Raw genomic sequence first — 15383 nt, 5'->3', positions numbered from 1 at the left:
AAAAAAAAATTCAGGGAATTTTTTTTTTTTTTTGCCTAAAAAATAAAAAGAAGAAAGACAAAGCCATAACTTTTATTTTGGCAAGTATTTTTTGAATCTGCACAGTTAAACCTGACACCCTTTGTTTGGGTTTCCCTTCCCAATAATGTGCCTGGCAGAGTCACGGAAGGGAGGCGGTTTATGTTTTCCAGGTAGCTCCAAGGAGGGTCTTTGCAGTGATATGGTTATTCTGGTTTTTGAAAGTAATGCTCTCAAGTTATTCATTCCTTGACCTGACATGACAGCCTAACCTCCAGGAGCCCGTGCCAGGCCTTATGTGCCCCTCACCCTTTCTCTTATTGACATACCAAGCCTCCCTCAGTCCCAAACTCATAACTTGGACATCCACTACCCTCCATAGTGTCTGTTTTGACAGTAGCCTCACTCATACACATCTTCAGATGTCACACACACAGGCGCATTACATGCTCTTGGGTTAGGTATACACTATCCCACAATATCCCCGGCAGGGAGATTGCATAAAAAAGTAAGAATTTGAGGATGTGTGTTGACGGCCACCACCAAATATTTGGTTTTGTGGTTAATTTTAGCAATTTATGCCATTATTCACATGTCCTCTTTTTTTTTTTTTTTACATGGAGTTTTGCTCTTGTTGCCCAGGCTGGAGTGCAGTGGCGCAATCTCGGCTCACTGCAACCTCCACCTCCCTGGTTCAAACAATTCTCCTGCCTCAGCCTCCTGAGTAGCTGGAATTACAGGTGCCTGCCACCATGTCCAGCTAATTTTTGTATTCTTAGTAGAGACGCGGTTTTGCCATGTTGGGAAGGCTGGTCTCAAACTCCTGACCTCAGGTTATCCACCCGCCTCGGCCTCCCAAAGTGTTGGGATTACAGGAGTGAGCCACCACGCCCGGCCCACATGTCCTCTTTTATCTTTTTATGTTGGCGCAAATATTATTTGCTTCTTTTAAATTTAAATTTTTATATTGTATAATTGACACGTAATAATTGTACACGTTTATGTGGTACAATGTAATGTTCCTTTTTTTTTTTTTTTGAGACAGAGTCTTGCAGTATTGCCCAGGCTGGAATGCAGTGGTGGTATCTCAGCTCACTGCAACCTCTGCCCCCCGGGTTCAAGTGATTCTCCTGCCTCAGCCTCCCGAGTAGCTGGGATTACAAGTGCCCACCACCATGCCCGGATAATTTTTGTATTTTTAGTAGAGATGGGGGGGGTTTCACCATGTTGGCCAGGCTGATCTTGAACTCCTGACTTCAGATGATCTGCCTGCCTTGGCCTCACAAAGTGCTGGGATTATAGGCGTGAGCCACCACACCCGACTTGTAATGTTTCAATGAATGTATACATAGCATAATGATAAAATTGGTATAATTACCATATCCATCACTTTAACCATTTATCATTTCTTTGTGGTGACAATATTCAAATTCTTCTAGCAATCTTGAAATATTTAATACATTGGTATTTGCTCTGATTCATCCTACTGTATAAATAAGACACCAAAACTTATTCTTCCTGCCCAACTATAAGTTTGTGCCTATTGACCATCCTCTAGTACCCCACACTCTGCTCCCCGGAAACCACCAATCTACTCTCACTTCCATGAAATCAACGTTTTTAGATTCCACATATGAGTGAGATCATGTGGTATTTGTCTCTGTGCCTGACTCATCTCACTTAACATAATGTCCTCCAGGTTCATCCATGTTATTGCAGATGACAGGATTTCACTGTTTTGTGGCTGAATGGTATTTATATGTACCACATTTTCTTCATCCGTTAATCTTTAGATGGGCATTTAGGTTGATTTCATATCTTGGTGATTATGAATAGCACTGCAATAAACATGGGTGTGCAGAAGTTTCTTCAACATACTGATGTCATCCCTTTGGATATATACTCAGTAATGGGATTGCTGCATCAAATGGTAGTCCTATTTTCAATTTTTAGGGGAACCTCCATTCTGTTTTCCCTGCGTCAAACCCATAGCTAACATCATACTTAATGAGAAAAAATTGAAAGTTTTTCCTCCAAGGTTTGGAACAAGACAGGGATGCCCATTTTCACGACTTTATTCAACACATCACACTAGAAGTTCTATTCAGAGCAATAAGACAAGAGAAAGAAGTAAAAGGCATCCAAATGGGAAAGGAGGAAGTCAGATTGTCCGTGTTTGCACACAGCATGATCATCTATGTAGAAAATCCTGAAGATTCCACAAAAAAGTGTTAGAATCATTTGCTCTTTCACTGCAGCTCCTACCTCACCCAGAAAGCTCTCTTTTCCTCTTCTTTTATCTGTGCTAATTTTAAGTAACTTAAAATTATAACACCTAGACAGGCCACCTGTACAGATGGCTTTCTTTTCAGTTTAACCACGTTCTTGCCTCTAGATATGAGAGTTGAGTGTCTTAAGAATTTTAAATCATGCCAAAGACCTTTCATAACATCTACAATTAAAGATAGGACAAAGGAATTAATTATTTGTGCATATGAAATTTCTTTCATAAAAGAAATTCATAAATGTGTATGCTGTCTCTTATTATTTAGGTATATTTGTAACATCCTATTTCAGGAATAAAATATCAATTTCTAGTTTGTGTTAAGAATTTGTTTGCTTAAGAAAAGTAAGTTTTTAAAAAGAATTTCAATACTAAGAGTGTTCTAAGAGCATATATCCATATATCTGTTACACCTGGAAATAAGAAAATACTGCTGTCAAATATTTTAAAAACAAGGAAACAAAAAAATACTAATGAACTTCTAATTCCTCTATGCCAAGACTTTGGAAAGGTGCTATTCAGTAACTCACTTAGTCCTCAGAACAACCTTATCATACAGAAATTGTCATGTGCATTTTACAGATTAGGAAATGAAGCTCAGAGAGGTATGCATTTCTCTCACCATATCACCTCCTTTTGACATTAAAGAGCCAGCACAGGAAAGTAAAGCAGTGCTTCTCACACTTAATTCTGCATAGGAATAGCCTGGAGATCTTATTAAAATACAGATTTTGATTGAGTAGGTCTGGGTGGGGCCTGCAATTCTCCATTTGTAACCAACTCCCAAGTGATACCCAGTCCATGGAAGAACTTCGAGTAGCAAGGTCTTACCTTTCTTGTCTCTTTGACATGCTTCTCTCTGCCTTTGCCTTATTTCCCTTTCTACTTCTCGCCTTCATTTAGCTTTAAAAAACTTCCTAACAAGAATGTCTCACAAGCATAAGCCAGTATATTTGTCATTCTCAAAAGGATTTATAGCATTAAATTCACTCAGATAACAGGTAATTAATGCAAAATTCCTCTGTGCAATATTCAAAAAAAGAAGAAAGATTTACTTCAAAACTATTGAGTTTGGGGGGGGGGGGGGGGGGGGGCGTTGATTATTTAAATTGCTACTTCACAGTCGGCTTCAGCTGCCTTAAAGTTTCATATAAATATTGAACAATGTCACATAATTCAGACTTTATTAAACTCTTTGCTGTTATCTAGAGATTTCACATTATTTTTAAAGTGAAAACAAAGAAAAAAAAAAGAAAGAACGGCCCACCTGGAGCAAATTGAATCTGATTTTTTTTTCCTCTTCCTGCTCTATGAGGCAAAGTAAATCACCCAGTGTTCTCTGAGCACCTGCAGTTCATGAGGCCTTATGTCCTGTGAGGTTGAGCCCTCCTGAAAGCCGTGGTCACAACCCAGGACGGTGGATCCACTCTGTTACCGCAGTATTTGTGGATCACTTTGGGCCATATTTATGAGTATCCACTCTGCCATGTTACAGCAAGGTGTGTCCCCCCTTTCACTGAGAAGTGAAGCCCAGGAAGATACTCTGTTTTGTTTTTTAACTATGCTTACAGTTCTCCAGGAACCCAGGAAGAGATTCTGGGTTGGCGTTTGTTTGAGAGCAGCCACAAGGAGATTATCTGTATTTATCAGGAGTCAAGCTTTGAGATTGGAATTGTGTGCATACCAACATCCTTACCTTTCCAGGCATTTTTCTTTTAATATAACATGATTATGATTTTCCTAAAGTCACCCTTTTTATATTACTCCAGGACCATTTATGCATTCATTTATTTGCAGTTATTTCTTATTCCTTGCCAGTTCCCCCTGATTGTTTCATGGGAGCTGGTAAATAGAAGACATTATCCTGGGAAATGTCTGTCCCGCCCACTCCATATTTAGTGAGGAAAGTGTGCATAGTATGTGGGTCAGTTCATTAATTGGAGGCACGGGACCTACAGGGAATGAATGTTTATGTCCCTCACTGTTAGCTCACTTGCATATACCCCTCCCTCCTTCTACTGGGCTTCAGACGAGGTAGGCAGTGGGAGAGCCTGGGATGAACTAGAGAGCTCCTTGTCTAAAGGAGGCAGCTGCTGCCTTGGCCACAGCCTGTTTTTGCTACTGTTTTCCTATCATCCAGTTTTTAAACAGGAGCTGGAACATCCTGACTCTGTGTGTCTGTGAAATTCCTTAATTTTGAAACATTGGCATCTGCTATGCAAACCAGTCACAAAATCTGGTTGCCAGTTTACTTTCAGTATGGAAGAGACCTAATGTTCCTTCAGGTATTCAAATTCTATGACATTTACATTTAAAAGAAATCTCAAATGTGTGTGTTTTGCTTGCTTGAATGTAGTCTTGCTTTCTTGCATTCTCATATAAGAATATTTTATTTTGATTAGTGCATCAAGATTTATAAAATGCTTTTATAGTTACCATCTCCTTTAATGTACCTTAACTATTTGAATTTAAGTTTGGGTTATCTTTGTATGTGTATGCCATGCAGAACCTGAGAACTCTCTGACTGAGGATTCGCTTATTTATGTGCTTAAAAATCTGTCTTCTTGCTTTGATTCAATAATTTCCTTTGTTTGCTTGACATTTCCCTTCCATTCCTTTGTACATTTGTGAATGTCCTTCCATGCTACATTACATAATAGGGAAATGCCAGGTGAACACTCATGCCACCTCAGAGTAACACAGTCTCAAATTAGTCATTCAATGAACATAGTTTTGTTGTCACTGTCGCTGCTGTTGCTCTTTTCTGTTAATAGAGCTGTGTATGTATTGCACATGACTTCTTTGGACCAAAACTGATTCTGTGTGTGTTTCCTTTATCATCTAATTTTTAAAAATAGTGTACTAAATTATTGTTTGCAGTATAATATCCCATCCCCAATCCTCATTATAGGGAAAAAGGTGGAAACAATTCCCTACGTGTTTGTAGTGAAACTATGAGAGATTTTCTCTTTTTTATCTATTTTATGACTTTTTCTCTTTTTTTGTGTGACGGAGTCTTGCTCTGTCACCAGGCTGGAGTGCAGTGGCGCGATCTCGGCTCACTGCAACCTCTGACTCCCTGGTTCAAGCAATTCTCCTGCCTCAGCCTCCCAAGTAGCGGGGATTACAGGCATGTGCCACCACACCCAGCTAATTTTTGTATTTTTAGTAGAGACAGGGTTTCACCTTGTTGGCCAGGGTGGTCTCGATCTCCAGACCTCGTGTTCTGCCGGCCTCAGCCTCCCAAAGTGTATTTTATGACTTTTTAAAATCATTTGTATTACCCTTATAATGAAGTAAATATGTTTTGAAATAATGATGTTCTTTTTTAATTTTTAAGCTCATTAAATCCTCTCCTTGCTTTCGTAAAAGATGAGAAATGGAATCACTTTCCTTCTTCCTATTCTAGTTTTTACATTATGAAAGTTATAATTGCTATTTTTTACCTGTTTATCTTGAAAAATTTAAAACCCTTAGAAAAATTACACAGATTAAAAAAAAATACCGACATGCTCTTCCCCTTGATTTGCCAGTTGTTAACATTTTATCATGGTTCTTCCTCTCTGTTTCCCTATGCATGTGTTAGTGTGTATCTGTTTTTATATTTGCTGAACCATAAGAATGACTATGAATTTTAAGAACTCAATTTGAAATCAAAATGTAAGCAATTTTGAAGCTAAAATCTTCAGGAGATAGTGTCTAGTCAATGTCCTTGGAAGCTTTTTCTAAAGAGCTGCCTTTCATTTCTGTGTAGTTTTGTTGAGCACCAGTAATAGTGAAGCACATCTACCACATGGTTCTTCTGGAACACAATGCTTCTATTTTAGGAAAGACTTCTCCTAATTTTATTATATGTTTGAACTATCAACACAAAATGAGAGCATGTTCCTCTAAACTGTCAAATGTTATTAGCCGCATAGTAAGTTCTAATGTAAAAGGAACTAATTTGATTTAATAACTTGACGAATATTAGAGTAATAATCCTTCTCTATCTCATCATAGCTGAGTAATTTTAATCCACTGCCACACTGTTCTGGAATATGCCCGTTTGGTTCAGTAGCATTGTGTAGTAATTGACAAGGCAGTCAGATAGTCCAAGTTGAAATATTCGTGCCACTACTTACTGTGTGACCTTGGACAAATTATTTTGATCTTTTTTAAAATTTTAGTATCATTCAGTTCAAAATGCCGTAGTCAGATTCTTAAATCTGAGATTGTTACCTCATCTACAAATTGGAGATGATAACAGTATACAAGAAAAGGATAGTTATGATGAGTGATATAATTGATGGTACATAGTAAACCTTCAGAAGTTATTATTAATACTGTTTTCATTCTTATTCACCGTATTGGGGGCTTTGGTTATTATTATAACTTCCAGCTTGTCTTCATGACAACAGCTTCCTCACATTCTAGCTTTTCCTAGTTATCTCTTCTTGGCACTTGGGTGAAAGGGCAAAAAAAATCAACTTCATTTTATGTGAAACTGTTAGGACTTATAATCAGAAATGGACTTTAAATTACTTTCTTCCTGAATTAGACAGCTTCAAGTCTTCATCACAAGTGCCTTAGTCTGCCCCAGCCCATACATTTTTCTAATCAATAACATGATTTTGATGTTTCACTGCTCACAAATCGTCTATCATTCCCATTTCATGCAAAAAAGATCAGATGTCCTTAATAATAATGGTTGCTTTTAATTGAAGCACTTAGTTATATGCCAGACATTGTATTACATGCCTTGCATTTATTATTTTATGTTTCTGTTTAATTTCTCAACAACCCCATGAGGAAGGTGTTGTTATCCATCTCCAATATACGAATAAGGAAACTGAGGCTCTGATCTATTGAGTGACTTCTTGGTCAAAGTAACATTGTCAGGAAGTGGCAAATGTGGGCCCTGAGTCTGGGCCTAACACCTCCAGAGCCTGTGCTGTCAAAGAGTTAAACCGCACCGCCTTTTCAGCCTTGTTTTCAGTCTCTTGGTTACCTAGGTGAGAAAGCCTGTCCTTCGTTAGCTCGCTCTCCTCTAATTTACCACCCACACTTCTGTGCTTTAATCTCTCCCGGAACATTCTTTGTCCTTTGAAATCTTTTGCTGTTTTTTTCTTGCTGTTCTCTGTCTGGATTATATTTTCCCACACTTCCATTTATATACATTCTTTTTTTTTTTTTTTTTTTTAAATTTATTTATTATTATTATACTTTAAGTTGTAGGGTACATGTGCATAACATGCAGGTTTGTTACATATGTATACTTGTGCCATGTTGGTCTGCTGCACCCATCAACTCGTCATTTACATCAGGTATAACTCCCAATGCAATCCCTCCCCCCTCCCCCCTCCCCATGATAGGCCCCGGTGTGTGATGTTCCCCTTCCTGAGTCCAAGTGATCTCATTGTTCAGTTCCCACCTATGAGTGAGAACATGCGGTGTTTGGTTTTCTGTTCTTGTGATAGTTTGCTAAGAATGATGGTTTCCAGCTGCATCCATGTCCCTACAAAGGACGCAAACTCATCCTTTTTTATGGCTGCATAGTATTCCATGGTGTATATGTGCCACATTTTCTTAATCCAATCTGTCACCGATGGACATTTGGGTTGATTCCAAGTCTTTGCTATTGTGAATAGTGCTGCAATAAACATACGTGTGCATGTGTCTTTATAGCAGCATAATTTATAATCCTTTGGGTATATCCCCAGTAATGGGATGGCTGGGTCATATGGTACATCTAGTTCTAGATCCTTGAGGAATCGCCATACTGTTTTCCATAATGGTTGAACTAGTTTACAATCCCACCAACAGTGTAAAAGTGTTCCTATTTCTCCACATCCTCTCCAGCACCTGTTGTTTCCTGACTTTTTAATGATCGCCATTCTAACTGGTGTGAGATGGTATCTCATTGTGGTTTTGATTTGCATTTCTCTGACCATTTATATACATTCTAATTATCCTTTGTGATCCTGTTCAGATGCCATGTCCTCTCTGAAGCCTTTCCTGGTTCTATTCACTCTTCATCCAGAAGAGTTGTTCACATTTATATTAGTAATTTGGATAATAGTCACTTGTAAAGTCTTGCTGTTCCATGGTATTATTATTTCTTTGAAGGCAGAGACCATATAATTTTTATCTCTGTATCATTAAGCACAAACTATAGCGCTTTGATGATGCTGATAATTATGGTGATGATCGTTATTATGACAATGATGGTTACTATTTATTAAGTACTTCCTCTGTGCCACATAATTTGCTAGGTGCTTTGTATATGTTATCTTGGTTTCACAGACTCCGGGTGACACACTCTTGGGACCTTTATCTGTGTCACTATAACCTGGGAAGGATAATATTCATGATTTTATCTAGAGTTCTTAGGAAAGTCTGCAGCCAGGATTCAGTTAGGTCCATCAGATTTTTTTTTTAATGGTCTTTGCATTACATTCATTACACTGTACTGTCTGTTCACTTTGCAAAAAGTTCACCAGAAATAGGTGTAGTATTCTATTTTTGCACCTGAATTGTTTCCATTTCTGATAAATATTTAGAAGTCTTATAGGTAAAATTAACAACCGAGTTGCTGAATTTACGAAATTCTTAAACCAATTATCCACAAAATTTTGTAGTTTCATTTATTCTTAAATACAAATAATTCTTTTAAATTGCCATAAGATCATATTTGACAAGTATATGAAATAATACATACTGAAAGACATACTCAGTGGCATTGCAGAATTTTATTCTTCTCAGAAGTTAAAAAAAAAAAAAAAAAAAAAAAAAAAAAAAAAGTCTTGTAATCTTATCAGGGCATGGAATTTGATTTAAGGTAAGTTAGACCGGGACTCAGTCTAGGTGATTTATAGCTAAAAGCCTTATAAGGATCTGGCTACAACAAAACCTGTATAATTCAGTGTTTTAGCATGGGATCTCCAGGCCCATGTGGGAGTGAGTCTTCTCTGTGGATAACCCCTTAAGAGTTATGGATAAATAATCCATTGACATAATCAAATAAGATATTCATTTGGGGTTACAAGAAAAGAGATTCCAGTAGTAGATGGAATGTTGTACAAACTTTGTTGTCCCCTTTTCTGAATCATTTTAAACTTCACAGTCCTATAATAACCAAGCATTCATACTTCACTTTTAGAGTAGTATAAAATTTGATCCTCTAATGGCATATTGAAATTCTAATCATCTGGGGAAAATGGTAGAAAGAACTGGAGCTTTGGGGTCATACAGCACTACTATACATTTGTGTGAGCATGTTATATCACTTCCCTGAAGTTTGTTGGTTCAGCTGTAAAGAGTAACTTACGATACCTACTTTGCTTAATTATTGTCAACGAGTAATCAGATATATAAAATTACTACAATGCAGCCTTGCGCTATTGGTATCACTAACAGAAATAAGCCTTACTACTTACTAAATTTTGAAACAAACTAGCCAAGGATATTTATCTGCTTTATATAACTCATTTTAATATGATACTGTTTAAAAATTACATTCATTTTACATAGGTTTTAAATACCTGCTATAAGCCATTTAAACACCAAAATTTTTCCTTTCAAGAGGAAAAAAATGAAGTCATCCAACAAACAAGTGTTAGGTCAGTGACCACATTTGATTACTGGAAGGGGGAAAATAAAAGGCTTAGGAGTTTACAGATACCTCTGGATTTTTCCCTGCAGTGAGGAGCTGGTTTCCCCTGAGGACCTGCTGGAGTGGCTGCGGCCTTTCTGTGCTGATGACGCCTGGCCAGTGCGGCCCCGCATTCACGTGCTGCAGATTTTGGGGCAATCATTTCACCTGACTGAGGAGGACAGCAAGCTCCTCGTCTTCTTTAGAACTGAAGCCATTCTCAAAGCCTCCTGGCCCCAGAAACAGGTAAGGGAGTGTCTGAATGATTATTTTTCTTACTAACAATAATTAGGCCAGATGCGGTTGCTCACGCCTGTAATCCCAGCATTTTGGGAGGCCAAGGTGGGAGGATCACCTGAGGCCAGGAGTTCAAGACCAGCCTGGCCCACGTGACGAAACCCCATCTCTACTAAAACTACAAAAATTAGCCAGGCGTGGTGGCACGTACCTGTAGTCCTAGCTACTCGGGAGGCTGAGGCAGGAGAATCACTTAAACCTGGGAGGCAGAGATTGCAATGGGCAAGATCACACCACTGCACTCCAGCCTGGGCAACAGAGCGAGACTCCATCTCAAAAGGGAAAAAAAAAAAAACAATAATTGGAGGTCAGTTCTTCATTTCTTTAAACAACTGTCAACTGGATAATCTTCTTGGTAATGCAGACTTTCCAATATATTTATCAGTCAGCTATTTAGTAGTTGAATATGTGCAACAAAGTTAATTTTTATTTTTCCATATGCTTGAACATGCGTATGCATGGTAGATTACATGTAGAAACACGTGTACATTATTTTTCTCTTAATAGGAGATAGGATGGTTCACAGTATCAGTTAATTATGGTGGCTTACTCTTGCCCAGGAAAAATGCAGATCTGAATGGAAATATGGTGAACAGTTTAGCTAATTCATTTCCTTCGTGCTTTGCCCAGGTACTAAAATGCTGTCCCTTCTCCCTATATTTAGAAGGACGTAATGTAGCAGAGACACAAGATCTTAGTTTCTTCATACTGTACTTCAAGACTCACTCAATCCATCTTCTCTCTACAACCTTCTCTAACCATTGCAAGCTTAATGGAACCTTGAATTCCATATATTTGAGCCTTAATTATTTATAATTATTATCATTATTAATTACTGTTAAAAGTTTTGTTTTCCCACCACCATGAAAACTGAAGCCCTAGAGGATATATTTACCATCTTTTGACCCTAAGTATCCTGTGCACATACTCAGAGTTTGAATCCTTATTGATTGAATAAATAAGAATACTAATTCCTAAATCAAAGAAATATGGTGGCTGTTGAAGTTTGGCTTAAATTCTAAATTGATGCACCCTGAGGCCATAGGGTCCAGGAGTCAGTAACCTTAATCACGTGCTTTAGCGAGCAGGGTTAGGCCATCATGTCAATAAGTGTTAGCAACTAGGACTTCCCAGATAATCCCCATTGCAAAAGAGTTTCCTAGAAGTCTAAGTCCAACTCATTCTACTGTCTAATTATAAAGCAGGTTTATAATTTATATGGTTATTACCACATCCAAAGAACAATAAATTTCTTTTTAAAAATGATTCAGATTTTAAGAATATCTTGGGGCTCATCACAGAATATCTTTGTAATCATTATCAGATATAGTCTTATTTCCTCTGTGAGATGAAGAGGTTAATACTATTGTTTGCTCTTCAGAGTTAGAGAAACTGAGATTCAAAAAAGATAGACCTATCAAAGATTCTTTACTCTTGTCAAATCACTGAAGTGGATTGTAGTTAAAAAGTCATGAATGTCAGAATCATACTCTCTCTGAAGCACTGTTACCTTAACATGTTCAGTCTCAACATTTTGCCTTGTATTACTTGAGGAAGCCACTTGCAGTTTTTTTTAAAGAGCAAGCTAGGAACATGAAGGCAATAGGCCGTGAGCTCTACGGGGCATAGAAGTTAGAGATGTACTTGTTTTCAGCAAACACGAAGGTTCATGTGGCATCCCTGGGGTAAACCCTAAAATAGGTCACATTAGTTTTGCTATGTGGAACTTTAGGTTCTGATTCTGGTCCTGAAGCAAATGAACATGACTACAGTTATGTACTTTCCTCACACCTTCACTTTTCAAGTTCTCAACTTCAGTCAGTTTCACCTTCCTGTCCGGATAATGAGGCTGATTTCTCTGGTTAGAGCCTTGCTTTATGTTGTGTCAGATTCCTAATATTCTAAAGATACTAGGAAACAGTGTACAAGTTGGGAAAAGGGGAAAATGTCCATATTATCTGACATGTTGAAACACTAGAACATACACTTTGATATTTGAACCCGAGCTCTTCATAAATAAGTATCATTGCTATTTCTTCTTTTAAGCTTTTCTCAATGTTCTAATTACTCAAGAAACAAGTTGTAACTTTTATATGAGTTCAAGGATTTCTGAATTTTTTTGAGATTTTAGTTCCTTGATAGCTTAACTTTTTTCCAAAAGCAGAACTTAAGGAAATTTGGCTTGTAATTAAGATTTTTTTCTCAAGCACTTTTCTAAACTGACCTGACTTTATTGTTATGAGTGCAAACTATTTTGTCTCATTTGCCAAATCCACGTGTAACTGCACTTCGCCAATATTTCTTCTGTGGTGGTGCGATCTTTTTCAGGCCCTCTAGGAAATCTCTCCTAAGAGTCTCTGAATGACTCTAATACAAGTCATCTCATATCCTCCTCATTCTTTTTATTTTCTCTCCTCTATGCTTTCCCCTTATGTAAGAGCATTTTCCCTGTTCTTGGTAGGTAATGATATGGATTTGTTAAATATTTGGTAGTACAAATAAGAAAGTCACACTGGCTTAATGATGCTACTCATCTAGAGTCTTCTCCAAGAAGTAAATCAGTGAGTGTCCCCCTCCTCCTTTAGAAATTAAAAGTGTCTGTCTGGCATTACTCATGGAAATCTATTTTGAAGGACAGGTGCTTTTGATGGCAGAATATGACTTATAATTGTAAATAACCTCTCGTTACTGGGTGAATGAATGCAGAAAAATTGCGTTTAGAATGGAAACACCAACAACTTCTGGTATGTTACAAAACTATGCCCGTAGTTTAAATTGTCTCTTAAATTATTGTTTTTCAAAAATTGTGTTACCTTTCACTAGAGTAGTAGAAAGATGACGGCACTAGTGGACAGATACTTGTGTATGTGTCCATCCTCCCTCTACCACTAGTTTTATAATTTGGGGGAAGATTCTTCATCTATGTGTTTGGCTGCTCAGTATATAAAATGGAAGCTTGAACTAGAGGAGATAGAGGATATTGTGATTCCCTCATCATTTCTCTCACATACATTAAACTCCACTCTTCGTCTCCATATCCCAAATACCTAGAAGATCCCCGAGGGTTGACTGTATATGCTCTCGTTTTTTCCATTTTCTCTCTATCCCCTTCTTCATTCTCAGAGATACTTTGGGTGATATTAAGGATAGAGACGAGTTCTTACAGCGTAAGGATAAGAATAGATAATGATATTGCAATGTTCAATTACCAAAAAATGTGGGACTGGTACCTTCAGTGTGGCTGCTATCTCTCTTAGGCAGACTTTGCATACTTCAGAGAGACTTGATATTTAATTATCCTCGAGGTGCCCAAAGTAGTGGCCCCACAAATCAGTGTGTTGCTGGGAAACCAGCCAGCTCCTGCAAAATTAAACACAGTCTCTGGTTCTTGCTACCTCACCGGTTCTCAGAGAGACAGTAATTTCTAGTTTTCTAATGATTAGTTAACAGAATTAAAAATTCAGAGACCCTTATTTTTCAACAGTTTAAGAGGCTTTTATTTCCATTCCAGAAATATGCCCCAGCTTGGGGTGGGAGGGAAAAAGAGAGGGACATGGGGGCAGGGGGGAGGGGATGAATGTGTTGTGTTAATCCTCGTGGTATGGCTTATCTGAGTTTTTCAGCTTTTGTAATTTTCTAGCTAACTGGTGCGTGAAAAATATGGGGCAAAATATGGTTATTTCCTTTAAAAAAAATCCCATACCTTATCACCTCAAACTTTTTTCCCATTTTTATGTAAAAAAGAACATGTGGCTTAGTTTTACCTTTTAAAATTTCAATATATCTGAATTTGTGGTTGTAAGTGATCACCAGAAGAATTAGTTTGAGATAATTTCTAACCTCATTACAAATGCATGTATTTTGCCTACTTTGAAATGTGCAAGGACATATTAACCCTTCTTTTCAGAAATCAGTTTGACTGTATTTCCAAATTTTTAGTAAAATATGCCCTTCCCTCTCAGAGCTCAGAGAACAGCAACAAAAGTCCAGTATGCCAAGTTACATTTAGATCCTTACAAATAATTTACTGTTACCTTAAATGTCTTCAAAACTAAGACTCACTGTCATGATTTACTTAACCAAATATAGGATAATATTTGAAGTTAAAAATATATGTGCACACATCCATATCACATATCTCCAATAGCCATGAAATCACAGATTCCTAGAACTAGAAGAGACTTTCAGAAGCATCCCACTTCAGCAGTCATATTTTACAGAAAAAGATACAGAAGTCCAGAAAGGAGTACTGCCTTCCCCATATTTTCGCTTAAATGTTTCCTTTTCTACAATGACTGTACAGCCTAAGTTAACCACCTCAGTCATGGTCTGTTTTATTGCTGTCTTAATTCTCCACAAATCACTCACCAGTGTCTGCTGACTCCTTCCTGCCTGTCCTTATGTTTGTCTATTTATTATACGAACTCTTTCTTCTTCTATTAGAATATAAATTCCATGAGAACAGGGATCTCACACTCAATAAATATTTGTTGAATAAATGAATATCAAATCTTTAAAAACTTGTCCAAGGTCACCCTTAAAATGGCAGGGCCAGGACTCCTGACTTTCAGTCTGATGTTCTTGCCATTAATGATGAAGGATTAGACCATGCTGCTTCCCCCTGATATGCAAGCAAAATGATTTGCTTGGAATAATGGGAAGATCTCCTTACAGAGTGGCCAAGCACTTTTGTTTGATTTTTATTAGCTTGCCGTAATTCGCTGACAGTGATTTCTGACCAGCCAGTTGCTTCTCATGTCACAGCACGTTTGTCCCAATATGAGCAAGAGATTTGAAATGTTAGGATATAACTCCTTGTGTCCTTTTTCCTAAAATAATTAAAGTTGACAGAGCATCCATTTTAATTGGTCCTGCAAATACTTGGAGATGTTGAGAGTTTCTCCTTATGAACAATGGGTTCTTTCCTTTCAATATTTGCCCTCTGGCCATTGGCATCATTGGGGGCAAAAGAAGGAACCCTGGATTGTGTACTATGTGCATGCTAATCTTTAAAACTGTGTTGCAAAGTGGTTAACCAGCCTCTCTGTTTTAAATGAGGTCACATGACCAATTTAAGGTGATACATGGAACTCAAACCCAGTTCTGTCTGATTCTAAAACCTATATTCTTGGACCTGTACTACACTTCTTC

The 15383-nt window shown here is 37.7% G+C and overlaps 1 protein-coding gene across 3 annotated transcripts in view; it reads left to right on the top strand.

The window, feature by feature from the left end:
* The window catches only part of NBAS (NBAS subunit of NRZ tethering complex), a 405988-nt gene that overhangs the window by 344845 nt on the left and 45760 nt on the right, over positions 1-15383 (top strand). For all 3 annotated transcript variants that reach the window (XM_021924592.2, XM_003908295.5, XM_017947297.3), the window contains one exon: positions 9986-10181. In XM_021924592.2, coding sequence (XP_021780284.2) covers positions 9986-10181 — 196 coding nt within the window. The remainder of the gene's footprint in view (positions 1-9985; positions 10182-15383) is intronic.

This window comes from Papio anubis, chromosome 14 (assembly GCF_008728515.1).
Source record: "Papio anubis isolate 15944 chromosome 14, Panubis1.0, whole genome shotgun sequence".
Taxonomy (NCBI): domain Eukaryota; kingdom Metazoa; phylum Chordata; class Mammalia; order Primates; family Cercopithecidae; genus Papio; species Papio anubis.
Note: the sequence above shows the minus strand (reverse complement) of the source record. Positions and strands in the feature narration are given on the sequence as shown.